This window comes from Hyperolius riggenbachi, chromosome 8, assembly GCF_040937935.1.
Source record: "Hyperolius riggenbachi isolate aHypRig1 chromosome 8, aHypRig1.pri, whole genome shotgun sequence".
NCBI classification, from domain to species: domain Eukaryota; kingdom Metazoa; phylum Chordata; class Amphibia; order Anura; family Hyperoliidae; genus Hyperolius; species Hyperolius riggenbachi.
The window spans coordinates 60873809-60901085 of record NC_090653.1 but is presented as its reverse complement, the minus strand read 5'-3'; the positions used below and the strand labels follow the sequence as shown (position 1 = coordinate 60901085).

General features: G+C 44.3%; 1 protein-coding gene across 1 annotated transcript; it reads right to left on the bottom strand.

The window, feature by feature from the left end:
• Nucleotides 1-4734: 4734 nt before the first annotated feature.
• LOC137527346 (transmembrane protein 229B-like) lies at nucleotides 4735-27277 on the bottom strand. Its single transcript, XM_068247855.1, has 2 exons — nucleotides 27171-27277; nucleotides 4735-5185 (listed from the first exon to the last, which is right to left on the bottom strand). Exons 1-2 carry the CDS (start codon nucleotides 27275-27277, stop codon nucleotides 4735-4737), a joined length of 558 nt encoding a protein of 185 aa, XP_068103956.1.

Below are 27277 nucleotides of genomic sequence, written 5' to 3'. Positions count from 1 at the left end.
TTGTTTGATTGCAAGGGTGTCAAATTCAGTCACGTAAGGGACTAAAATCTATAACATAGTCTAAGTCGCAGGCCACATTTTTATTTAATAAGGATTTCGCATTTATTGAACAGTCTAAAAATGAAGTGTCGTAACTATAGCGATCGTAGGAGGCCTACTCCTTCCGCAGAGTAGTGCAGTGGAGCAGTTTAATTACATGCTCCAGCACCGGTTCGCGCTCATCTGATCTTCGCGCCACGTGCTCTTTGCCAGGGCTTTTCAACCTTTTCACTCATTGTACCACTTTTAGGGCCTGAAAAATTTCAAGTACCACCAGTGTGCTTGTGCAGTAGATTGAACCTGATCAGGCTCAGCTGTTTCCGCCAGAGCCTGAGTGGATAGCCACTATTGCACATGCGCTCATGCCGACAAGGAGATCTTCGGGAATCGGGATGTCCCGGTGCTGGATCCCCTCTAGTGAAGAGGAAGAGACCCCCCCCCCCCCCCATCCTGAGGTAAGTACCCCCCAGGGGCACTTTTTTTTTTACAAGTACACTTTAAGAAAGGGGGGGGGGGTGGCGGAATATGGGAGGGGAACAGCAGGAGGCATTGGTGGGGAAAATTATTACAATTACCGTATATTCCGGCGTATATGACGACTTTTTAACCCCTGAAAATCTTTTGAAAAGTCGGGGGTCGTCTTATACGCCGGGTGTCAGGCTGCCGGGTGTCAGCACATGTGTTAGGCTGACCTGTAACCGGGTGCTGCTGTCATCGGGAAAGGTTGCAGGCTTTGGGATCTTTGTTTTAAATTAAAGTTTCCAGCAATCCAGATGGCATATTGCGATCAGCCGCTCTTGTGGGTAATAGAGCAGCTTCCTTGTTTGGGGGTCACCTGACTGGTGACGTGTGCGGCTGTGCGCTCCAATGGTGGTATGTGTGCTCACGCCGGAAGAGATTGCCGGCGGACTGTGGAGCGCACATGTCACCGGTCAGGTGACCCGCAACCAGGAAGCTGCTCTATTACCCGCGCGAGTGGCTGTTCACAATATGCCATCTGGATTGCTGGAAACTTTAACTCAAGATGGAAAGCCTGAAGCCTTCAACAATTTCCCGATGACTCCAGCACACGGTACAGCGATGGAGTCATCGGTCCCCGCATGGCCAGCACAGCGCAATCTCTGTTCCCTCCCACTGCAATGCCAGTTGCTACTACCGGTATCTTTTATTCAGTAAATATTTTATACTGTTTATCTCCTATATTGTCCTATGATAAATGTTTTATGATACAATCATTTTGATGTGAGGTAATGTGAGGTGCAAAGGGGTTGGTATACTGGGGTGGGACAGGTGGATGGAGGATGCAGAGAGGGGGTAGTCTTATACGGCGAGTATATCCCAAACGCTATATTTTAACTGGCAAAGTTGTGGGGTCGTCTTATACGCCCAGTCGTCTTATACACCGGCATAAACGGTACATTTCTAACCTACAGATCTCCATTATTGGTTGGTAGATTGCTAATTTAGAGAGCCTTTCCATTTCCTTCCTCCCCTGCTCCAATATAGGTAGCCCCCCTCCACCACCACCAGAGAGCTGGGCAGTGTCTCAAAACAAACTTCTGTTCCCCCTTGCTCGTTTCTCACTGTGCTGCCCTGCAGAATAGTTCAGACCTCAGATCAGCGGTAACTCAGCCACAGTGAAGTGACAGCCAGGCAACCAGTGCACAGTGACGGCACATATACTTCAAATGCAGGAAGAGAACAGTGATGTCACTTCTTGTATTAGCATACCCGCCGTCACTGTGCACCATTTGCCTGGCTATCTTCTCACCACTGATCTGAGGTCTGAAGTATACCGCAGGGCAGCACAGCAAGGAGCGAGTGAGGGGTAGCCGAACTTTGTGGAGGCAGGGCGGGACCAGGACAAGCGGCAGGTGGGCAATTAAGTGGCAGGAAAACTTGGTGTGTACCACCTGGCCAACAGCAAAGTACCACTGGTGGTATGCGTACCACAGGTTGAAAAGCCCTGCTCTTTTCTGCATACCTATGGCTCCTAAGCCAATATAAAAGGAAATAAGCTGTTTGTGAAGATTTGCTGGAAAAATTACTTTTGCTCTTTACAAAGTAGATAACTTAAATAATACACCAAATGTATAGTTTGTTAGTATAAAAACTGTAGAGTTTAATATTATTCTTATCGACTGTATTCATATAGTGCCAACATGTTACTCAGTGCTGGACAAATAATACAAAGTTAAGGGGTGTCAGAAAGAGAGGTAGCACAAGGTTATACATGCAAACAGGGTATAAGATATATGATTATACGATTTTGGAGCTGGTTACAGAGACCTAGCAATTCAAGTCCGAATTAGTCCATGGGAAGGGTGTCATTGGTGAGGTCGCAACTCGCAAGGTCAAGGTTATAAAGTCAAGTTTAAAGAATTTCCCTTTATGCGATATGAACCTCAAATGTCATCTCTGCTCTAAAACATTAAACACAGCAAAAACACAGTTACTTAAAGGGTTAATAACTCAAACTTTAACTTCTCATATTAAACACTATGTAGTGACCACACCACTTCCTTTGATAGAACAAAAAAAGCAGAGAACTTTACTTTGTTTGATCTACCAATACTAACACAAGACAATCTGATAATTTTGTACTTCAACTGACAACATTATCAGTTAGCTTCAGTGAAGTGGACCTTTGAGTTATTAACCCTTCCACTAACTAACTTCCACTAATTAACTTTATGCAACTATTTTTTAACTAGTAATTACATACAAAGTTAGTTTGGTTGAAAAAAGACATCCGTCCATCAAGTCGGACCAGAAAAAAAATAATAACAAATAAATAAATTAAATAAAAAACACCATCCTGAAACTGCACATATACCAGCCAATCCAGGGGAAGATGAAAAACCTTACAAGGCCTGGGCCAATTAGCCTTAAAGTGTAACTGCCGGGCATAAAATCAAAAATCAATTCTTTATTTTTATCTGGTAAACAAGTACCGTAATACGGATGCTAATTGCTAGCCAGGCAATCCAAAAGTTAAAAAATCACAATTACTTTTCTTGTTGATAAATAATCATTCCCCAGTTTACCTGACTTATTTGGTACACAAAAAATTTGGTACACAAAAAGGAAGTTGCAAGGCATGCTGGGTTGTCATTTTTTGCTTCTCTAGTAGAGAAGTAGAAGTAGAGAAGCAAAAGATGACAACCCAGCATGCCCTGCAACTTCCTTTTTGTGTACCAAATTTTGTATGTACCAAATAAGAGTCAGGTAAACTGGGGGATGATCATTTATCAACAAGAAAAGTAATAGTGATTTTAACTTTTGGATTGCCTGGTTAGCATCCTTATTACTTGTTTACCAGATAAAAATAAATAATTGATTTTTGATTTTATACCCGACAGTTACACTTTAAAAGGGAAACATTTCTTCCTGACTCCAGATGGCAGTCAGATAAATCCCTGGATCAACACTCCTGGGAATGACCTAATAATTATAGCCATGGATGCCCTTCAATGCAAGTTGCATAGTTGTTATGTATGAGTTTAATGTTTTGGACCAGAGATAACATTTTGAATTCATACCACTTGAAGTAACCTCTGATTTTCATAAAGTCCTTATCATTAATAGATTTATTATCACTCCTGTTCTACCACAACCCTCAATGTTTTATTACTCATAGGGACATTGCACAGATAGTGTTCTTTATAATCATACTTTGCTATGTTGAACTTTGATTGTTCACCTCTAGAAAATGAAATAAGGGTATCACATCTATGACGGAGACTCCATAAGTAGCGGTGGCAGGTTACAAATGCTGCCAGCCTTGCCTGGTAACTTTTGAGAAAGGATTTGACAAACAGGACTACCTATGATTTGCTATTGTGTGCTTCTTTAATTTACAATATCTACAAAAGGTAATGAAGGCATTGTAAACAGAAAAATTCAAGTATTGCAGCAAAATTACTCACAGTTCTAGCCATAGTTCCGTATCTTAGAGACATTTTCATTCATTCATTAAGACCTAGTTTACACAGTTGGCTTCCTGGCATTACTATCCTGTGTTATTAAAGGGCCCGTAGCCTCAATGCGATTTTTGCGACGATTTGTCTAACGTCCGGCAACTTTTTGAGCGACGAGCAATCGTTTCCATGATCTCGCTACATGGGTACAGGCATGCAATTACAGGAATGACACTTAGCTAATGACCGCCACGGCATATCGAATCTTTAAGATCCCCGACGACTCCCATGCAAAGTACCGCGATCACTTGAAATCTCATTTATGCCCATCGCGTGACGTTGCGCATACTCGCTGCCAGGAAGATGGATCAAGGAGCACTCGACCTCGTGGGACGCTGCTGAGATCCATCTTCCTGGGTGGCTAGGTGAGTATGTAGAGTAAGCCCCTCAACCACTCTTGTGTGAAGTCTTCATTCACGGGTGAGGGTGGTCAAGTAAACGCAACATGGATGAGAGACACTGAAACATGACGAAACCTCACGTTACACATTCATATCTGCAGCATTTGTTAGGTGTTAAAATGACTGGTCTGGGGGCTTCAATAACTACCAGCTGCACAATAAACGCTTGACAAATGCCTGGACATAATCGTTGTATGCACTTTCCTGGGTCCTTCAAAAAACATCCATGCGAATGAGACCTAAAAGTTTTAGCCAGTCTTTCAAGGTCAAATCATTTAGTCCATCTTCAGACTTTGTGTCTCTGGCTTCCAACTTCAGTCCAGACGCAAGCGAAGTGTGTATGAAATGAGAAATTTCTCAAGGAGGACACATCCTATTAGCCAGAAGGGAGCATACTCCAGGGTCACCAGGCCCTTGTAGTTGTATCTGTAATGGCTGTAGTCCCAAGGGCAGGCTCTCGCCCTCCTCAGTATCCATCCAGAAGTGAATTCACAGATGTATACCCAGATAGTATACAGGAGAGCACGTAGGAGGAAGCTACAGTGGAACCTTAATGTCAAGTACATGTGTTCTACACCCAACATAGCCACTCCATAAATGAAGAGTGCCCAGAGGCTGGAAACACCTCGAAATCTCCAGTCTCTGCTCACTGCAAAGTCGAAGAAAGCTGTGAAGAGCACTTCGCACACGTAGCCATGGATGGAGTAGATGTACAGACGGAAGAGGAGGCTTAAGGGCTCTGAAGAGTCCATGATTTGGTGGTTCCTGTGGAAAGAACAGGACATGGCAAAGTGAGGAACACATTGAATAAAGCACCAAAGATTACTTACATATATTGTGGATATTATAATCTAAGTTGGATGAGATCTGAAGACATGGTTATTGCAGTTACTTGAACACCATTAGTGATGGTCAATGTCTAGGAGAACTTATGGAGAAGCATGTGATTTGTTTGATCAGCTGATAGATTTGCTAAGCTCTGATTTGCTGTGATCACATCCTGCTTTAGCACATGATCATGACTAGCAAATCAGAGATTGATGTTTGCCACTAAGGAGACAATTTGCCGAACAAACGTTTATGAACGATTATTCGCATGAACAATCGAAAATAATCGTTTAGAACCACTAATGGTCCGAATTTTGGAGTCCCAGTAAATGTTTGCCTGATTTGTAGTTACGCCACTGTGGTTTATTTATTTATTGTATTTATAAAGCGCCAACATATTACGCAGCGCTGGACCTTACTTTGGTTACAGACAATATTTGGGGGTGACATACAGAAATATGACAATACAGGAATACAAGAAAAAACAGATCATGCAGCACAGTATGAGTACCAGGTAATGCTTAGTCAGTCACTGGATAGGAGCATGGAGATTAGGCAAGTTGAGTTCACTCCAATGCATAGCATGGGTGCACAGTAATGGAGGTGCATGATCAGGTAGGACACAAAAGGAGGAGGACCCTGCCCGAAGGCTTACAATCTAGAGGGAGAGGTAGGGACACGAAAGGTAGGGGACCAGAGTTCAGCTGCGGGTTTAGAGCACTAGTGTGTGTGTGTGTGGGGGGGGGGGGGGGGGAGGTCAGAGTGAAAAGGTGAGTTTTGAGGACCTTTTTGAAGATGTTGAAGGAGGGGGCTACCCAGGGGCATAGCAATAGGGGGTGCAGAGGTAGCGACCGCATCGGGACCCTTGGGCCAGAGGGGCCCCGAGGAGCCCTCCCTCAACTACAGTATTAGCTCTCTATTGGTCCTGTGCACATAATAATCACTTCTACAGATACTTTGAATAGTGGTAATCATTAACAAACGGTTCCCCATCCCCTTCTTGCACCTCTGACACTGTAGTTGCCATTGGCAGGTTTTGGTGTGCCGTATCAATTGTTACGTATAAAGTGCTTGGGGAGCCCCATTGTAAAACTTGCATCGGGGCCCACAGCTCCTTAGCTACGCCACTGGGGCTACCCTAATGGGCGGAGGTAGGGAGCTCTATAGTGTTGGAGAAAATCTTGAGAAGTCCTGGAAGGTGTGCATGGGACTGGGTGATGCGGGGGCGGTCAGGCGAAGTTCATTGGAGGAGCGGAGTGAGCGGCTAGGTGTGTACCTCTGAGTAAGATCGGAAATGTAGGTTGGACAGGTTTTGTGGACAGATTTGTAGGTCTGACACCATATCTTGAATCTGATTCTGAACTTGGATAGGAAGCCAATGGAGGGATTCAAAGAGCGGAGCCAGTGTGGTGGAACAATGGGAGGAGTGGATAATTCTGGACCGCATTCATGATGGACTGCAGCGGGGCTATTCAGGTCATAGGGAGACCAGACAGAAGGGCATTGCAGTAGTCAAGGTGGGAAATTATGAGGGCATGGATGAGGAGTTTGGTGGTGGCAGAGGTCAGGAATGGGCGGATCTTGCAGATGTTACGGAGGTGGAAGTATCAGGACTTTGTGAGGTTTTGGATGTGGGGAGTGAAGGAGAGTGCAGAGTCCAGGGTGACACCCAGACAGCGGGCTTGAGCGGTAGGGCGAATGGTAGTGTGGTTAACAGTGACATGCACATCTGGGAGGTTCAGGGATGGCCGGGGTGGGAAGATCATAAATTCCATTTTGTCTAGATTTAATTTCAGGAACCTAGCGGACATCCAGGAGGAGATGGCTGATAGGCAGGAGGAGACCTTGTCCATGGTAGTGGTGGATATGTCAGGGGTGTGGAGGTAGATCTGGGTGCCATCTGCATACAGATGATAGTTAAAACCCATGGAGGAGATAACCTTGCCAATGGAGGATGTGTATAGGGAGAACAGTAGGGGGCCAAGGACAGAGCCTTGGGGGACTCCCACTGAGAGGTGGTTGGGGTGGATGAGGACTCATTGAAGGAGGTCGTGAAGGAGCGGTTGGAGAGGTAGGATGAAAGCCAGGTCAGGGCGAGGTCGTGAATGCCCATGTACTGGAGGGACTGGAGGAGTAGGGGGTGATCTACTGTATCAAAAGCTGCTGAAGGGGCAAGGGGGAGGTGATCACATGATTCCCCATGAGTTCTCATAGACATGACCATCACTAAACACCACATTACTACTTACAACACTTAATGATTTCTTCTTATTAATTACATAAAAAAACAAGCACAATACAGTTACATATAATAATTCTACAAAAAAAAACAATTTTCCATATATATTATTTTCACACTACGATTACATACCATACTCTTTCTATCTTTTCATCATATACATTATTATTATTATTATTATTATTATTTAGTATTTATATAGCGCCGACATATTACGCAGTGCTGTACAGTGTATATATATATATATATGTTGTCTTGTCACTAACTGTCCCTCAAAGGAGCTCACAATCTAATCCCTACCATTGCCATATGTCTATATTATGTAGTGTAAGTACTGTAGTCTAGGGACAATTTTTAGGAGGAGCCAATTCACTTATCCGTATGTTTTTGGAATGTGGGAGGAAACCGGAGTGCCCGGAAGAAACCCACACAGACACGGAGAGAACATACAAACTCTTTGCAGATAGTGCCCTGGCTGGGATTCGAACCAGGGACCCAGCGCTGCAAGACGAGAGAGCTAACCACTACGCCACCGTGCTGTATGTCACCCCTAAATATTGTCTGTAACCTAAATTAATGTTCAGCGCTGCGTAATATGTTGGCGCTTTATAAATACAATAAATAAATAAATATACATACTGTATATATATATACACACACTTTCATAATTCCTCCCTTTTCGTTGTTTATACAAACAACAAAGTTTGGTAGGTACTGAATAGTTACATACAATTTATTTTGGTTAAAGACAATATGACAATCCGTGTAGCAATGAAGCAAAGGTGCACAGGACCAATGCAGGGACCTCTAGGAGTGCTGCCAGTAAAGGCCCGTACCCACCACGCGATTTTCCCGGCAATTTCTTCAGACGACTGGCGATTTTTTTGAGCGATGAGCACTCGTTTCTGTGACATGGGTACAGGCCCGCGAACGGCGGTTTGTGATACACACCGATAATGACAGTAACGGTGGATCGGATCTTTAGGATCCCCAACGACACCATGCAAAGTACCGCAATCGCTTGATTTCCTGTTTGCGCCCATCTTTCAATGTTGTGTGACATTGCAAGCAGGAAGACTCGCTGAGCGGTCGTCATCAAGGGGGTGTCGCTGGACCCCTCCTCGGGTGGTGAGTACTCAGCTTCAAACAGAAGTTTCACTGGTCAAAAGAGGAGATACGGCAGCAGACGCACATCCATAAATAGCCAGCTGTTTCGCACCCACTAACGGGGTGCTTGGTCCTGCGGAAGCACCGTTAGTGGGTGCGAAACAGCTGTCAGCTTCACCACACTTTGTTTTTCACCTTTTTCTCATGCAGATTATATAACTGGTCATAAATAGCCAGCTGTTTCGCACCCACTAACGGGGTGCTTGGTCCTAAGGAAGAACCGCTAGTGGGTGCGAAACAGCTGTCGACCTTACCACACTTTGTTTTTCACCTCTTTCTCATGCAGATTCTATAACTGGTCATAAATAGCCAGCTGTTTCGCACCCACTAACGGGGTGCTTGGTCCTGCGGAAGCACCGTTAGTGGGTGCGAAACAGCTGTCAACTTCACCACACTTTGTTTTTCACCTCTTTCTCATGCAGATTATTTAACTGGTCATAAATAGCCAGCTGTTTCGCACCCACTAACGGGGTGTTTGGCCCTGAGGAAGAACCGTTAGTGGGTGCGAAACAGCTGTCGACTTCACCACACTTTGTTTTTCACCTCTTTCTCATGCAGATTCTATAACTGGTCATAAATAGCCAGCTGTTTCGCACCCACTAACGGGGTGCTTGGTCCTGAGGAAGAACCGTTAGTGGGTGCGAAACAGCTGTCGACTTCACCACACTTTGATTTTCACCTGTTTCTCATGCAGATTCTATAACTGGTCATAAATAGCCAGCTGTTTCGCACCCACTAACGGGGTGCTTGGTCCTGAGGAAGAACCGTTAGTGGGTGCGAAACAGCTGTCAACTTCACCACACTTTGTTTTTCACCCCTTTCTCATGCAGATTCTATAACTGGTCATAAATAGCCAGCTGTTTCGCACCCACTAACGGGGTGCTTGGTCCTGAGGAAGAACCGTTAGTGGGTGCGAAACAGCTGTCGACTTCACCACACTTTGTTTTTCACCCCTTTCTCATGCAGATTCTATAACTGGTCAGATGTCATTTTAAAAAATTTTCATTAAAGATTGGCTTGTTATGGATGTGCACCTGTCGCTTTATCTCCTCCTTTGAACAATATGACAATCTATCACAACATGCAATTCTTGGTAAAGTTGGTCTGAATTTTACAACACATCCAATCTCAAAAAATCACGAAAAAATGGAAATTTGACCAGATTCATCGATTGGTACAAGTGATTGTTTTAATCAAATTGGGGTAAAATCAATCAGAAAAATTGTAGCGTGTGTGGCCACCTTAAAGTGAACCTTAGGTGAAAACAAACTGATGAGATAAACAATTATATTTATCCTCCTACTCCTAAAAATGACTTTTTCGTAAGTATCCCGGGGTTTTCTTTTATATTTAAACATTTACAAAATAGGTTGAATGTTTTACTGTCTCTAATCAGTGGCAGCCTATTAAGTGTCCCAGAGTTAGAAAAAGGTCAATAGTTCATGTATTTTATCTCTACCTGCCCTCAGAAGTTGTATTCTGCCAGGAAAACTTTTATGGCTGTAATCAGGGATGTTTACTATATTCCTGACAACAACCGACAAGACAGAAGCTGTCACTTCCACGCCTAGAAATTAACTCTTTCAGGCAGCAAACTAAACAAGTAAAACAGCCTGGCTATTAATATGTTTTGCACTATACATACACATGTTTATCTCATCATATCACATATCGCCTCGGGTACACTGTAAGTGCCATGAAACATCTTGTGGCACAGATTGAAGCTGCCCTATATCTCTTTGGATGGACGCGGTATCTGTGCACTTAGCTCTTTTCCTTAAAGTTCAGCTTTGCTCTTCACATGACAAATAAAAGACAACCTGCTCTGAGTTCCAGTCTCCTCGCTGCTCTCAGACCCAGTCTAGTGAAGGCAGGTGAGAGGATGGAGTAGGAGACCATAGTGTGTCCTAACATCTGGTACATGAGGGAGCTGTCCTGACAGGTATCCCGCGTTGAGCTCCCCCTTTAGTACAGGTAGCACGTACTGCGTGTGTAGCAGTGCTGATGAGGCAGCGAGCTAGAAGCAGCATAGAGTCAGAGCTCACCTGTAGAGGTAGAACCAGGAGGCGGAGATAGTGCAGACTTGTTTGGTTACCTCAGGTGTCCTTTTCTCCAAAGTGTGACAAGGCTCCGCAGGTATGTGCTGCTTCTCCGTCTGAGCTGTCACTGTCTCTTATTTACTGTGTCTTATGAGTTATCCTATGTACCCATACACCTTACCCCTCCCCATGCCCACACCTCCCCACAAATTATCCCAGGAAGGCTGGCATAGCCAGGAATTACAGGATGTGCAGTCACCGGACACACTGAGCAAACAGAGAGAGATCTAGCTTTAGAAAACCACGTGAAGAGGAGCCAGGGTTACCTCAGACGCGTGTAATTGTAATTATTTCATTTTTTTCATTTTTCCTTACTGTAAAGCGCCAACATATGGCCTAGCACTTTACTGGAGTGAGGCTGAATGTCCTACAGTATGTCTGTGGATGGATCCCTGCAGATGTGTATGATCCCTCCTCCTACAACATTGCAGATGAGGTGTGGAGGGATTCAAAACAATTTACTTCCTGTTTGGTGCAGACTTATGAACCAATGGGACAACAAGCAAAGAGAGGAGGATTCTGGGTATCTTCTGCATCCAGCCTCATATGGTTGCCATGGTTACCAGTCAGTCTCCTAAAATGAAACATTGCAGTGTACTGCCCACCCATACTTACCCCCTGAAAGGAAAATTATATATTAACCTATAAATAAAAACACAACACCACTTTTTGCGATTGAAATGGCCGCAGCTCTTTATTTGGATAAAAATTTTGAGTTAACAGACATGACAGTTTATTGTCCTAAATAAAACCTAAAATGGATAAATAAATAAACACCTCTCTATGCTTCCACTGTTGTCACGTGCATAGGAATACATCTTTCACCATAAAACATACCGCCAACCCATGAAGTGAGTGACACTACTATGATAAAAAGTTCAGCAGCTTGAACAAAGCGAGGGAGGCAGCAAGCTGAATGTCTTGGTACGACGTAGTCGATCAGGTAAAAGCGTACGATTTCACTTAACACAGGGGTGTCAAATTCAAATACAAAGATGGCAGGGGTGCAGCTAAGGTTTTGGTGGCCCCAAGCAGTCCATAACTTGAGGCCCCCATTCACAAAAGGAGCGGCGCGCGGAGCGTGTGCCACGGGAAAAAATGGGCGTGACCAACACATGATGTGGGTGGAGCCAAATACTAGCAGTTTCTAGGCTAAATTGCACCCAGGGCGAGGGCATAAAATGCGCCCCCAACGTGGAGACCGGTATAGGTGCCCGCAGTATAGGTAGCCAGCTATAGGTCCCCCCCCCAGTATAGGTAGCCCATATAGTTGCCCCCAGTATAGGTAAGATAGGTAGGTGACCCCGTATAGGTTAGATAGGTAAGTGCCTCCAATATAGGTAGCCAGTATATTTGCCCCAGTATAGGTTAGATAGGTATATGCCCCAGTATAGATTAGATTGGTATATGCCCCCAGTATAGGTTAGATAGGTATATGTCCCCCAGTATAGGTTAGATAGGTAATATGTCCCCCAGTATAGGTCAGATAGGTATATGTCCCCCAGTATAGGTCAGATAGGTATATGTCCCCCAGTATAAGTTAGATAGGTATATGCCTTCAGTATAGGTTAGATAGGTATATGCCCCCAGTATATATTAGATTGGTATATGCCCCCAGTATAGGTTAGATATGTCTATGCCCCCAGTATAGGTTAGATATGTCTATGCCCCCAGTATAGGTTAGATAGGTATATGTCCCCCAGTATAGGTTAGATAGGTATATGTCCCCCAGTATAGGTTAGATAGGTATATGTCCCCCAGTATAGGTTAGATAGGTATATGCCCTCAGTATAGGTTAGATAGGTAGATGCCCCCCCCCCCCTTCCCCCTATAGCCAGGAGGGTGTGTGCAGCGGCGGGGAGAGAGAAGTTATTATTATTATTATTTTTTATTTATATAGCGCCAACATATTCCGCAGCGCTTTGGGCGCCTTAGGCGGCTAGATATGGAAGAGGGGCGGCTGGACATTAGGGAAGGGTTGCTGCATATGGAGGTGGAGGCAGCAGATTGAAAAGGGAAGCTGCAGATGGGGAGCAACACAAAGAAAAGGGATGCTTCTGTTCAAGAGAGCTATATGTGAAAGACAGAGGCTGCTGTAACAGAGGAGTAGCTATGGGTGGGCAAGGGGGGACATATGTCCCAGGGTGCAGCACTGTGAGGGCGCTCAGCACGGCAGCTGCACCCCCACGTGCATGAGAGGCAGCTCGCTGGCTGCCCGAAGTGCCCCTGCTTCTTTCCCTCCATCTGCAGAAGCGTTAACAGCAGCAGAATAAGGCTATCTAAAGGGGGCACATCTGGCTATCTAATCAGGGTAAAGGGGGGCACATCTGGTTAACTAAAGGGGCACATATTTGGCTATTTAAAGGAGGGCACATCTGGCTAGCTAAGTGGGGTGAGGGGGCACATATAACTATCTAAATAACTTTTGACTCCACCCATGACCACACTTTAAAGTGTGGCCATGCCCATTTTTTCCAGGAGGGGGCGCAAAAACTGTCTTTATCCCCGGGCGCTGAAAACCCTAGCTACGCCTCTGTGCTGTACATGTTTTTACATGGGGCTGCACATGAAATGGGGTGGCACTGCTGCTCATGAAAGGGCAGCACCACAAAAGTTGGCCTAGGGCGTTTAAATTATAAATCTGGCCTTGATTACCGATTGTTTCTATTCTATACTTAATTGATCAGAAATCAGATCGGACCTGCCGGAAATAATCGATTCAACCTGTCTATCTGACAGGCAATTGCATGGTGTGTACAAGGCACAATGCTGGGAATACACATACATGGCTCAATAGATAATTTCTAATCTGATTTTGATCATTTTTCTGATCGATTTTTCATTGAAGTGAATGAAAATTGATCAGAAAATCGATTGGGAAATCGATCGCCTAGTAAATTTGCCAAAAAAACACATCGTGTATTAATTCCCAGCATTAGAGCATCAGGCCCATGGGTTGATATTTTCAGGCAAATTCAAACCTTTTTTTATCAAACCTGTTCCTATAGGCCCATACACACGTCTGATTTTTTGAAACGGCGGGTCATTTGGACGTCCCGTCGTTCAATCGTCTGGACGTCAAATCAGGTGTGTGTACAGTCCACCAGGCGGATCGCTCAAGACCAGTCTTATCAGCCGAACGACAGAGTGTACACACGCCTCATTTGACATCCGGACGACTGAACGACGGGACGTCCAAACGGCCCGTTGTTTAAAAAAAATCAGATGTGTGTATGGACCTTATAGCTTGCCAATCAGTAAACTCTCTAATGATTTAAAATAGACCAAGCAGCTCAATCGCCGACTTTTAATTGAATGACAATCAATCATCAGCTTTACTAATCTGCTCTGTGTGGGGTGATACAGTTAATTTGGGTGTCGCCCCTGAGTAAGCTTCTGTGAGCCAAAACGAGAGCGATTAAGTAGAAAAAACACTCAGTTACACAACGCCAGCAGTAATTACCAAAGTGTTGAAACTGAAGCTGTAGGAAATTTACGGCCTGTAAACCTTTTAGGATATATGTTCACAATAACTACATCCATTGTTCACAAGAACTGGTAACACAGAGTTCAACTTCGTTCACCGGAACAATGGAGTGCGTTAAAATGTTCAGCTTTGTGCATGTCCAGTCCCAGTAACAGAATGATCCCATCATAATGATTAGATCGCCTGTTGATTGCACAAAAATGAGCTATGAAGGTCATCACTCAATGTAAGGGCAGATTGAACATACAATACAATACAATAACATTTGTAAAGCGCTTTTCTCCCATAGGACTCAAACTGCATAGATATGTCTCAAATCAATACAGGGTTGCAGGCTGGACTGTGTTACAGAGGAAATAGGTGTTCATAAATACCATGATAAACAGGTGGCTTTTCAGTTTGGACTTAAAGAACAAGCGACACCCATGCTAACCTAGAAATAAAAAAACACATATATAAGTAGATAAATACTGCTTCTACTTACATAAAAGATGCATTGTGCTATCCACATAATGATTCCTGTGAATTTTATAAAGGAAAAGCAGAAAATCCTATTCTAGGCAGTGGCCATCTTGCCAAGCTAAGGCTGACATCATATCCTCCCTGACTCTTGTTTTCCCCCCTCCCTTCTCTTGCTCATTGTGTATTCATTAGCTGCCCTCCTCCCAGAGTCTTCAGACACTCCCACTGAGGAGTATACTAACAACTGCACTGTCTATTTTTATTTACACATCCAATCACTGAGTCACCTCAGCCTTGCTTGTAAACACAAGTAATCAGAGGGTGTTTCTGATAAGCAGCTAGGCAGGGAAATAAATGCAAGAGGAGGAATATATTATAGATAAAAAGAACTCCCAGCATTCAACTCTTTGGCACTGTTTGGCACTAGGGCCAGAGCGCCTAAAGTATGTGATAACTCCAAACCATAACAGCAGAAAAAGTTTTGCAAGTTTTGAATGCAGGATTAGCATCTTTATCACTTAATACACTCAGGCCAGTTGCTGTTGAAATTTGATTTTTATGGTGACAATACCGCTTTAAAGAGAGCCCAAGGTGGGTTCATATAATTTAAAAAAAACCTAGGCTACCTGATCCGGGGGGCTGGGTAGATCAGGTAGCTGCCTTCCACGCCGCTCTCCACCAGTCCGTTTGCCTGCACTACCCACTTTCGTGACCTCTGGGTCACAACGCTAGGAGAGAGATCTCTCTCCCATCATGCGGGGTAGCGGCAGTGGATGCAGCCAGTGAGAGAGAGCTATCCAATGGCAGCTCTGGAAAGCCTGCAGGAATGCCCCTCCCATTACCCTCTGAGGGTACCCTCGGGGGGGGGGTATAGCACGGCGGTGGGGGGGAAAAGGGAGTGGCGGTGAGGTGACACAGAGACATATCATGAGGCAGGGAACTTTCCTCTGTGTCTCATCTGAGCACCCCCCCCGCACCACCTCGGGTTCTCGTTAAATGCTTCCAGGGATGGATATGCTCTGATTGGGTGGGGCAGGGAGTTCCAAAGTGTAGGGGCAGCATGACAGAAGGCTCTGTCTCCAAAGGTTTTGAGGTGGACTCTGGGGGAGAATAAGTTATTAGATCCTTTTTATCTAAGATTGTGGGGGCTGTGATAGTTGCAACAAGTCCTTCAGGTATCCAGGGCCCAGATTGTGCAAGGATTTCAATGCCAATAATCTGCTCCTCATCTTGTCTCATGAACATGAGTTAGATCCCTCTCTGATCGAATCTGATCAGAGACGGATCAGTTACCTCCCCATACACTGCAATGCGATTTCCACAATCGTCCTCATACTGCCGGGTCACCTCGTAAGCAGAGTTTTAAAGTCTCACCTTTTCACTGGCTCCACTCCTGGCCTCCTCTGACGTTGCCATCACCACAATCGTCCGTACCACATGACTCGGCACATGTTGTGATGTCACACATACGCCAGGGTCACGTGGTACTGGCACTCGTTGTAACGGCAAACACTGGAGGAAGCCAGGACAGGTAACGGCGGAGAAGTGAGATTTTAAAACACTGAGCAGAGGCATGGGGGACACATACACTTAGGGGGACACTGTCTGGTGGTCTGTCGGTCTTCACGATGTGGAACACAATGTTTTAGGTCACATTCATATAAAAAAAGAGAACATTTAAAAGGGTTCACAAACTTTTAAGAACCTTTGTATGGTTACAATTTTTAGGCTGTGTTTTCCTACCTCTTTAAAGGGATCCTGAAGCGAGGGAAATTATTTTAAATAAACACATGATGTAGCTGCAAATGAATATTACATACTAACCTCACCGTCAGTTTCTCTCAGAAGCTCACCATTTTCTTCTTACAGTGATCCCTTCCAGTTCTGACAATATTTTGTCAGAACTGAAATATATATGTGGAGGAAGATTGCGAAGATGTGGAGTCCGTTTGGGTAAATATTCATGGTGGAAATAAAAGTTACCAATTGCTTATTGGGGTATGCTACAGGCCACCTCATATTAATGAAGCTGCAGAACTGCGATTACTACAACAGATTGAAAAAGCTGCAAGTAAAAATGAGGTCATAATTATGGGCGACTTCAACTTTCCAGACATTGACTGGAGTATTGAGGCTACCCATTCTGGTAAAAGCAGCAGATTTCTGGCATCACTACAGGACAATTACTTGACTCAAATGGTAACGGAACCAACTAGGGGGAATGCGTTACTGGATCTGATCATTTCTAATAGACCAGATAATGTATCAAATGTGCAGGTTAAAGAACATTTGGGAAATAGTGATCACAACATGATAACGTTTGATCTGGTGACTGATAGGCCACGGGGCAGCGGGACCACTAAAACTATGAATTTTAGAAAAGCAAAGTTCAATCAAATTAGGCAGGCACTAAGTGTGGTGAACTGGGATAATGTACTACAAAGGGAGGACACTGAAGGGAAATGGCAAGCTCTTAAACTTATACTCAATCAATACTGTAGTATGTATATCCCAAATGGAAACAAAATATCTTGGAATAAAAAAAGGCCTCTATGGATGAATAGAAAGGTTAAAGATAAAATGAAGAGGAAAAAGAATGCCTATAAGTTCCTAAAACAGGAGGGGACCGAGGCTGCACTAAGCAATTATAGGAATGCAATAAAAATTGTAAAAAATAAATTAGGCTGGCAAAGATCGAAGCTGAAAATCAAATCGCTAGGGATATCAAATCTAACCCCAAAAAAGTTTTACAAGTACATCAACTCTAAAAACAGAAAGGTTGACTGTATAGGACTCCTAAAGGATGAGGGTGGGAACTCAATGGTGGATGACCAAGGTAAGGCAGAGTTATTAAATGCTTTCTTTGCTTCTGTCTTCACAAAGGAAACAGCACTGTTGCAAATTACAGAGGCAGAAGAGTCTCAATCTTCTAACTGTAATATTAAATACTTAACACAGGAAGAAGTGAAGGCAAGACTAAATAAATTAAAAATAGACAAGGCACCTGGCCCGGATGGCATGCATCCTCGGGTCCTAAGGAAATTAAGTTCAGTTATAGATAAACCCCTTTATCTTATCTTTTGTGACTCTCTTGCAACTGGCAGAGTCCCAGTGGATTGGCGTACAGCCCACGTTTTCCCATTATTTAAGAAGGGCAAAAAATCTGATCCAGGAAATTATAGACCTGTAAGCTTCACATCAGTTGTATGCAAACTATTTGAGGGGTTACTAAGAGATGCTATACATGACTTCATAGTAGAAAACAGGGCCGGAGCTACCATAGGAAAAAATGGGCAATTGCCCCAGGGCCCCAGAGCCTGTAGGGGCCCCCCAAGTTGTCCCTCCCCATCTTAACTGTTGCTTCCCAGGTACTCTGCAGAGTCTGTTAAGTTGGGAGGTGATTGGGGGAGGGTCAGCAGCCAGCTCAGGGGCCCAGGAGGGAAATTTGGCTGCAACAAAGGGCCTCTAATGACGCTTTTTGGTCAGGGGTGTCTGTTGTAGGGATGCTCATTCGGATTCCGCGGAAATGCAATTTCCGAAATTCCGATCGGAAATTGCATTTCCGCATCGGAATGCGGAAATCGGTAATGCAAGTGCATTAGGCGGATTTCCGCCGGAAAACGCGGAAATTTCCGGCGGAAATCGCGAAAATTCCACCCGACTTTAACATCAATTTTCTCAAAGGTTTTAATAAACCATGAAGATTTGGTGTTTCTAGGACTTAAAGGGGCTTTGCTATTAACCGCTAATATCAGCGGAATTTTTCTGTAATATAAAATGCAGGAAATTCTGCATCTGCCTATTTTCTGCATTTACATTACAGTAAAAATCTGCCGACTTTAGCGGTTAATAGCAAAGCCCCAGTAAGTCCTAGAAACACCAAATCTTCATGGTTTATTAAACAGAATCTTCTGAACAAGATGCAAAAACAAGTTTTCAAAAAGACCTTATAGTTTTTGAGAAAATAAATGTTAAAGTTAGGCGGAATTTCCGCGATTTACGGCGGAAATTCCGCATTGGAATGCGGAAATTGGTAGCGGAAAGCGGAATCGGTATTTGGCAAAGGCGGAATGCGGATTTACCGTGGAATCGGAAATTGGCATTTCGGACCATCCCTAGTCTGTTGGGGGGCCCCCAGGCTAATTTTGCCCTAGGGCCCAATTGTTACTTGAACCGGCCCTGGTAGAAAATAATCTTATTTCTCAGCATCAACATGGGTTTACTAAAGACAGGTCCTGTTTGACTAACATGCTCAGCTTTTATGAGGTAGTGAATGCTAATATGGATATTGGGAATGCTGTAGATGTGATATACTTGGACTTTGCAAAGGCCTTCAACACTGTTCCCCACAAAAGTCTGGTGCAAGGACTGGGGAAGAGTTTGTGTGCATGGATAGGGAACTGGCTAATGGACAGAAAACAAAGAGTTGTGGTCAATGGATCGTACTCAAAATGGGAGACTATTAGCAGTGGGGTCCCACAGGGGTCTGTTCTGGGTCCAGTGCTCTTCAATTTATTTATTAATGACCTAGTAGATGCAGTAGTGAGCAATGTTCCTATTTTTGCAGATGATACAAAATTGTGCAGAATCATCAACTCTCAGGAAGATAGTGTCATATTGCAACAGGATCTAGATAGGATAGCTATATGGGCACATACATGGCAGATGAAATTCAATGTTGAAAAATGTCGTACCAATGGTCTAGCACCATACAAAATAAATGGGATACAATTGGGGACATCAAACTTGGAGAAGGACTTAGGAGTACTCATCGACAACAAGTTAAATAATCGTACTCAATGCCAAGCCGCTGCAGCTAAAGCTAACAAAATTTTGGGATGCATTAAAATGGAAATAAAAACTCGAGATTCTAGCATAATATTGCCCCTGTTTAACTCTCTAGTAAGGCCACATCTGGAATATGGAATCCAGTTCTGGGCACCACATTACAAAAAAGATATTGCAGTTTTAGAGCAGGTGCAGAGACGAGCAACAAAATTGATACGTGGGATGGAAGGTCTCTACTTAATTGAACACTGCAGCTTTAAGCTGCAGGGCCGCACAAGTGATCCCCCCCCCCCCCCACCACCACCACCACCACCACCAACAGAGCTCTGATCGCCCCCTCTGTGTTTATTTTTTTTTTAAATAAATATTTATTAGTTTTTTTTTAAATATTTATTACTATTTGTATTTATTATTATTATTTTTACAACCCCTCCCTCCCCCCAGCCGGCCAATCACGGCGATAGGCTGTCATAGGCTTCTGCCTATGAGTGCCGATCGCTCTCTTGTCCCCCAGGGGGACAGCCGTGTCACACAGCTGTCCCCAGTACAGCGCTGCTGCTGATCGCAGCGCTGTACATGTAAATACAAGGTGGTTTCACCGTGTAACAGTCTTCCGAGCGACGATCGCTCCGCCCACCAAGCAGGAGATGCACGCGCAGCCTGTGCACGATCTCCTGAAAACTGCTGCCCGAGGACTTTACGCCGATCGGCATTAGGCAGTCCTGGGGCTGCCGCCTCGGCTACACTCATCGGCGTCAACGCGGTCGGCAAGCAGTTAAACAAAATTAGGCAAAATAAATGAAATCAATATTTAATAGATCCTCCTTTTGCAGAAATGACAGCCTCTAAATGCTTCCTGTAGGTTCCAATGAGAGTCTGGATTCTGGTTCAAGGTATTTTGGACCATTCCTCTTCACAAAACATCTCTAGTTTATTCAGGTTTGATGGCTTGCCAGCATGGACAGCACTCCTTAAATCACACCACAGATTTTCAATTATATTCAGGTCTGGGGACTGAGATGACCATTCCAGAACATTGTACTTGTTCCTCTGCATGAATGCCTTAGTGGATTTTGAGCAGTGTTTAGGGTCGTTGTTACATAGTTACATAGTTATTTGGGTTAAAAAAAGACATATGTTCATCGAGTTCAACCAGAGAACAAAGTACAACACCAGTCTGCTCCCTCACATATCCCTGTTGTCTTGTTGAAAGATCCAGCCCTGGCACAGCTTCAGCTTTGTCACTGATTCCTGGACATTGGTCTCCAGAATCTGCTGATACTGAGTGGAATCCATGCGTCCCTCAACTTTGACAAGATTCCCAGTCCCTGCACTGGCCACACAGACCAACAACATGATGGAACCACCACCATTTTTTACTGTAGGTAGCAGGTGCACTGTAGATAGCGGCGATCGAGCGCGGGGCGGCGGCGATCTGTGTGCTCACGCAGCTAGCAAAGTGCTAGCTGCGTGCAGCAAACAAAATTATGCAAATCGGCCCAGCAGGGCCTGAGAAAACCTCCTGAGCGGCTTACCTCGAACTACGTTCGGGGTTACCGCCAGGAAGGTTAACTGGAACTGAGTCTGTGGTCTTCCATTTCCTCAATATGTTCCTAACTGTGGAAACAGCTGAAATCTCTGAGACAGTTTTCTGTATCCTTCCCCTAAGCCATGATGGTGAACAATCTTTGTCTTCAGGTCATTTGAGAGTTGTTTTGGGACCCCCATTAAAAGAGGAGGGATATTTACAATTGACCCCCTTAAATACGCTTTCTCATAATTGGATTCACCTGTGTATGTAGGTCAGGGGTCACTGAGCTTACCAAGTCAATTTCTAAAGGTTTTGGAAACAATAAAATGACTACAGCACCCAAATTTATGCACCTGCCTAATTTTATTTAAACAATTATCGCGCACTTTCTGTATATCCAATCAATTTAATTTCCCATCTCAAATATCACTGTGTGTGTCTCCTATATGATATATTTAACTGACATTTTTTATCATAACAACCAACGATTTATACAGTAAAATCATGACGATGAACAAGGTTGCCCAAACTTTCGCATCCCACTGTATGTACGGCTTTAAAGAAAACCTGAACTGAAACATACACACGTCATACATACCTCTGGTGTAGTCTACTCCTCAATTTCTTTCTCCTCCCCTGTGTCCTGTTTGTCCAATTGGGATCAATAGAATTATCCATTCTCCATTTTGAAAATGCCCATTACCCCATTACAGCTTCCAGGTCAGCACACTGTTAAACCGCTATATCGCCCACTTGAGCCATAAGAAACAAGGACATTACCTTGCTCATCAGTTGTCCTTTCAGTTATAACTGACAGCAACTGATTTATAACTGACAGCAAATGCTATATTTCAGTTCTGACAAAATCTTGTCAGAGCTGGAAGGAATCATTGTTAAAAGCAAATGGTGAGCTTCTGAGAGGAATTGACAGCGAGGTTAGTATGTAATATTCATTTGCAGGTACATCATGTGTTTATTTTAAATAATTTTACTCGGTTCAGGTTCTTTTTAAGTGACTTACTGAAGTGGTATTTTAAATTAGTATAATTATAATTACACAGGCATAAGGCCTGTCTCCACTTATAATATACTATGGAGGCATAAACAGAAGCTGATGGTGTTAGATGAAGTTCACTGAATTAATGAATGCTTTAGAATTTCTATGAATGTGTGCTATGGCTGTTGTGAATGTATACTGCATGTGTCAGGGTTTATATGAAGGTATTAATCAATCTTGTCACTAACTGTCCCTCAAAGGAGCTCACAATCTAATCCCTACCATTGCCATATGTCTATATTATGTAGTGTAAGTACTGTAGTCTAGGGCCAATTTTTTAGGGGGAGCCAATTAACTTATCCGTATGTTTTTGGAATGTGGGAGGAAACCGAAGTGCCCGGAGGAAACCCACGCAGACACGGAGAGAACATACAAACTCTTTGCAGATAGTGCCCTGGCTGGGTTTTCGAACCAGCGACCCAGCGCTGCAAGGCGAGAGAGCGAACCACTATTTTAACAATTTAAAATAAGAAATATATCAATTTAAATGATAGAAATAATGTTTAGAGTAAGTTGAAGTGTACCCGAGATGGTAAATAAAAATATACATACCTGGGGCTTCCTCCAGCTTATCGCTCCCTCGCCGTCCTCCTCTGACATCTGGTTCATCCCCAACTGCGTCGTTTTTTGTCGACCGGCGATTTTTCGGAGAGACCTTGCTGCGTGGATACAGGCGCGATTACAAGAATGATGTTTAGCGACGCGCAGCTACAACGTGGGTTCCGATGTTTAAGATCCCAACTACTCTGCGCAAAGCACCGTGATCGCTTGACTACCCCTTCCCGCCAGTCATGTGACATCACGTGTAGCACCCGTCTGGGGGGTGGGTCATGGAATATTCAACTTAACACCATCTTCAGTATAGTACTCCTTGATATATATATATATATATAGGGTAGCTAGAAATGATGAGGCCCCATAGCAAAATTTTAGTTGGGCCCTCAGATGTAGGCACTCTTGAGCAATGTCACCTGCCTCGAGGTAACTGGTCTATTTACATTCTCATCCAATCATCACTGCTTATAGTCTATGGACACTGAGCTAAAGTGAAGGAGGAGGAATACATGAAAGTTAATAGTAAATCTATCAAGTACCACCTGGGCCCCCTTTGTTCCAGGGCCCTATAGTATCTGCTATGGCTGCTATGGCTATTGCTACGCCCCTGATATATATATTTGAAGTTGTGATCTGTTATTTTCTATAGGTGATTTTTTTTTATTTATTTTTTTTAGAGTTTACATTTTCATTGAATTTTATTAATGTGGATATAAAGAGCTTACATTGGAGTGCAATATTCTTAACCAAGACAATTAGAATTGTAGACATGCTAACTATGTGACTAATAAAGTATACTGTATTATTATTATTATTATTATTTATTAGATTTATATAGCGCCAACATATTACGCAGCGCTGTACAATAAATAAGGTTACAGACAATGATAACAGGGGTGACAGAACAATACAGGTAATAGACAATAGATACAACAATACAGGTAATAGCAAAAGGATACACAACACAATGCAGACAGCAGTACAATGCCAGATCATAAACTGGAGTGGTAGTGGTAACAAGTTCCAAATTCTGGGTAAAGTGCACACAGTCATGTATGATACACAAGGGGAGAGGGCCCTGCCAAAGGCTTACAATCTAGAGGGAGGGGTTGGTGACACAAAAGGAGGGGGTGCAGCAAGAAGTTATTGGCAGAAAGGATTAGGGCAGTGTTGAGTTAATGTAGGCCTCCTTGAAGAAGTGAGTTTTGAGTGCTTGTGCTTGTACTGTAATATTGAATAACAAGCATTCAATATACAGTATACTGCGAATCTAGTGTTAAAAGCCTCGGCATGAGGAAATACGGTACTTTTCTTATATGCATCCAATAGACCAATTCCCGGGGAAATATATTTTAGTTTTGGATAGTGTGGCAAAGGGTTTAAAGTAAACCAGAGATCTTGAAAAGTGAAGATTTGATACTTGCCCGGGGCTTCCTCCCGCCCCATAAACATGCTTGCGTTCCACGCCGTCCTCCCGCGGTCTGCGAGGAAGGTGTGGCTCCAGCTGAGAAAGGAATCAATCGCTTCCTTCTTCCCGGAGTGTCTCCCCATGCTTGGTCATTACAGAGGATCTGTGAGTGGAGCATGCTTGTCCCTCTTCAGCCCTGTCACAACATTTCATCTCTATGACTCCCTCTAGTGGCAGATTTCATTACATGACACTGCTAGAGGGAGTCATAGAGAGGAGACACTGCAACAGGGCTGGATATTGATGCCCACGAGGTGAGTAGCACGTGCGACTCTGCATATGGCGTGGGGGAGGGGGGTGCTACCTAATACTGTGGACATATCTGGCTATCTATACTGGGGAGGGAGTTGCCGAATACTGTGGGCATATATGGCTACCTATAGTGGGGAAAGAGGTTACCTAATTCTGGGGGCATATCAGGTTACCTTTACTGGGGGGGGGGGGGGGGGAAGGATGGCCTACTTGATATGGGGGGCACATCTGGCTTCCTATACTGGGTTCAGAATTGAATTAAGATGTAATGGGGCCCTAGGTAAGGTAGTAGAGTTGCCACCCCCTTGTGGTAAGCTGAAGTGGAGAGAGAAGTCAGAGAAGGTGGCAGGTGGGCCTCCCCACATCCACTAGGCCCAAGGCACCTGCTTTGGTTGCCTGGTGGATGATCCAACTCTGACAGGATTGGAGGGCTACCTAATACTGGGGACACAACTGGTTATCTATACTGTGGAAGTGTACCTACTTAATACTGGGGGCCCATCTAGCTACCATAGCTCCAAACCGGGGGGGGGCACCTATGACGCCAGGTGAAAGTAGTTCATCAGGCGGCATGGACGCTGGAGCGGCATCCCACCCGCCCCCCTTCCCTAGTTCCCTCCCAGCAGCCGCCACTCCTCTTCTCTTCTGAGCCGGTGCCCGCTTCCTCTAGGATAGTCCCCAGTCCCCTCGTCTCCGTCATAGACCTCAGATCAGCGCGTCCCGGGAACGCTGCTTTGAAGAGGAAGCAGGAGAGCGTCTCCCTGTGGCGTTGCATATACAGGAAGTACTTACTTCCAGTATATGCACCGTTACCAGGGGAACCAATCTCCTGCTTCCTCCTCAAAGCAGCACTACTACCTATACTGGGGCCACTTTACTGGCTACCTATACAGGGGGCAACACTATTGGCTACCTATACTGGGGGCAACTATACTAGCTACCTATCCTGGGGCAACCATACTACCTATACTGGGGGAACTATACTGGCTACCTATACAGGGGGCAACACTATTGGCTACTTATACTGGGGGCAACTATACTAGCTACCTACACTGGGGGAACTATACTGGCTACCTATATAGGGGGCAACAATATTGGCTACCTATACTGGGGGCAACTATACTAGCTACCTATCCTGGGGCAACCATACTACCTATACTGGGGCAACTATACTGGCTACCTATACAGGGGGCAACACTATTGGCTACCTATACTGGGGGCAACTATACTAGCTACCTATACTGGGGCAACCATACTACCTATACTGGGGGAACTATACTGGCTACCTATACAGGGGGCAACACTATTGGCTACTTATACTGGGGGCAACTATACTAGCTACCTATACTGGGGGAACTATACTGGCTACCTATATAGGGGGCAACAATATTGGCTACCTATACTGGGGGCAACTATACTAGCTACCTATCCTGGGGCAACCATACTACCTATACTGGGGCAACTATACTGGCTACCTATACAGGGGGCAACACTATTGGCTACCTATACTGGGGGCAACTATACTAGCTACCTATACTGGGGCAACCATACTACCTATACTGGGGGAACTATACTGGCTACCTATACATGGGGCAACAATATTGGCTACCTATACTGGGGGCAACTATACTAGCTACCTATACTGGGGCAACCATACTACCTATACTGGGGGAACTATACTGGCTACCTACAGAGTGTGACAATAATTCATCCTCACACGTTTGCCTCAGGCAGCAAAAAGTCTAGAACTGGCCCTGCTCCCAAATGTCCCTTTTTGGGAACCAAATCCCTCTGTGCCTCTTTCACCCTCATTTGTCCCTCTTTCAGGACTGATGTTCGGACTTATGTAAATTAACATGTTAATTGACTCAGTGGCGGCCGCTAATGAAGTATGGCCCGCATTTAAAGTTACGTGCATTGCTACGGAAGCAGCTCGCATAACTATGGGAAGGCACGGGCCATACATGGCAGCAAGCGCTGCTAAGTAAGGCGTGCATATTGTGCGCTCCTGCACATTAAGCTGAGCTGCTGTAGCAGAAAGTCCTATATGTGTATTTTTCTACTGAAAAATGTGTTTCATTGACTCAAAACTTTATCCCCTTCCTTTAAATTGATACATTTCTTATTTTCAAATGTTATTATGAAGCAAAATGAATCAGGATAGAGAGAACCAGTTTGGTTTAAATTATGAAACAACATATTTTTCTTAGGAAATCATATTATGTGTGATTAGAGGTGTATCGGGGTGTGGTTAGGAGTGTGGCTTAAGTGTCCCTCTTTCTGATCTCAAAAAGTTGGGAGGTGTGGGCTACCTATACTGTATTGTGTGTGTGTGTGTGAGTGTATGGGGGGGGGGGGATACCTTTATACTTGGCGCTACCTATACTGGAGCTGGCAAAATTCAGGAGGGTGCAACACTTTGGGTCTCTGCCTCTGGTGCTGTAGAATTTTGTCCTGGCCCTAAACTATATTGAGAAAAAAAAGTCAGACAATCAGGCCCAATATAGAGACTGTATTTGTAAACTCATCATCTCCTGTTCCTGCTGTGAGCGTGTGATGATTGCATACTTTGTGGTTTACACAGAAGGAATGCAGCACAATCATCGGTGGACAATTATTAATATATATCTGCTGAAGTCATAATTACACTCTCTAATAAATTCCAGGTTGTTTGTCAGCATTGGCATGGCAGCATACAGGGCAAGTCACGTTTCGCTGGCAGCAGGTCAGACAGACAAAATAAGAATGTAAAATGTGCAGCCAAGCTGAGGCGCTGCTCCACACATAAACCTCCAATCAGCTTCTTGCAAAGAGTACCTGATTTTTACTAAAGTGCTGACAGGCTTCCGCAGAGCCTCACAGCTGACATTGGTCACATTGTCCCTCAGCCAATCAGGTTGTTTCGGCATCAGCTCACAGGGCAT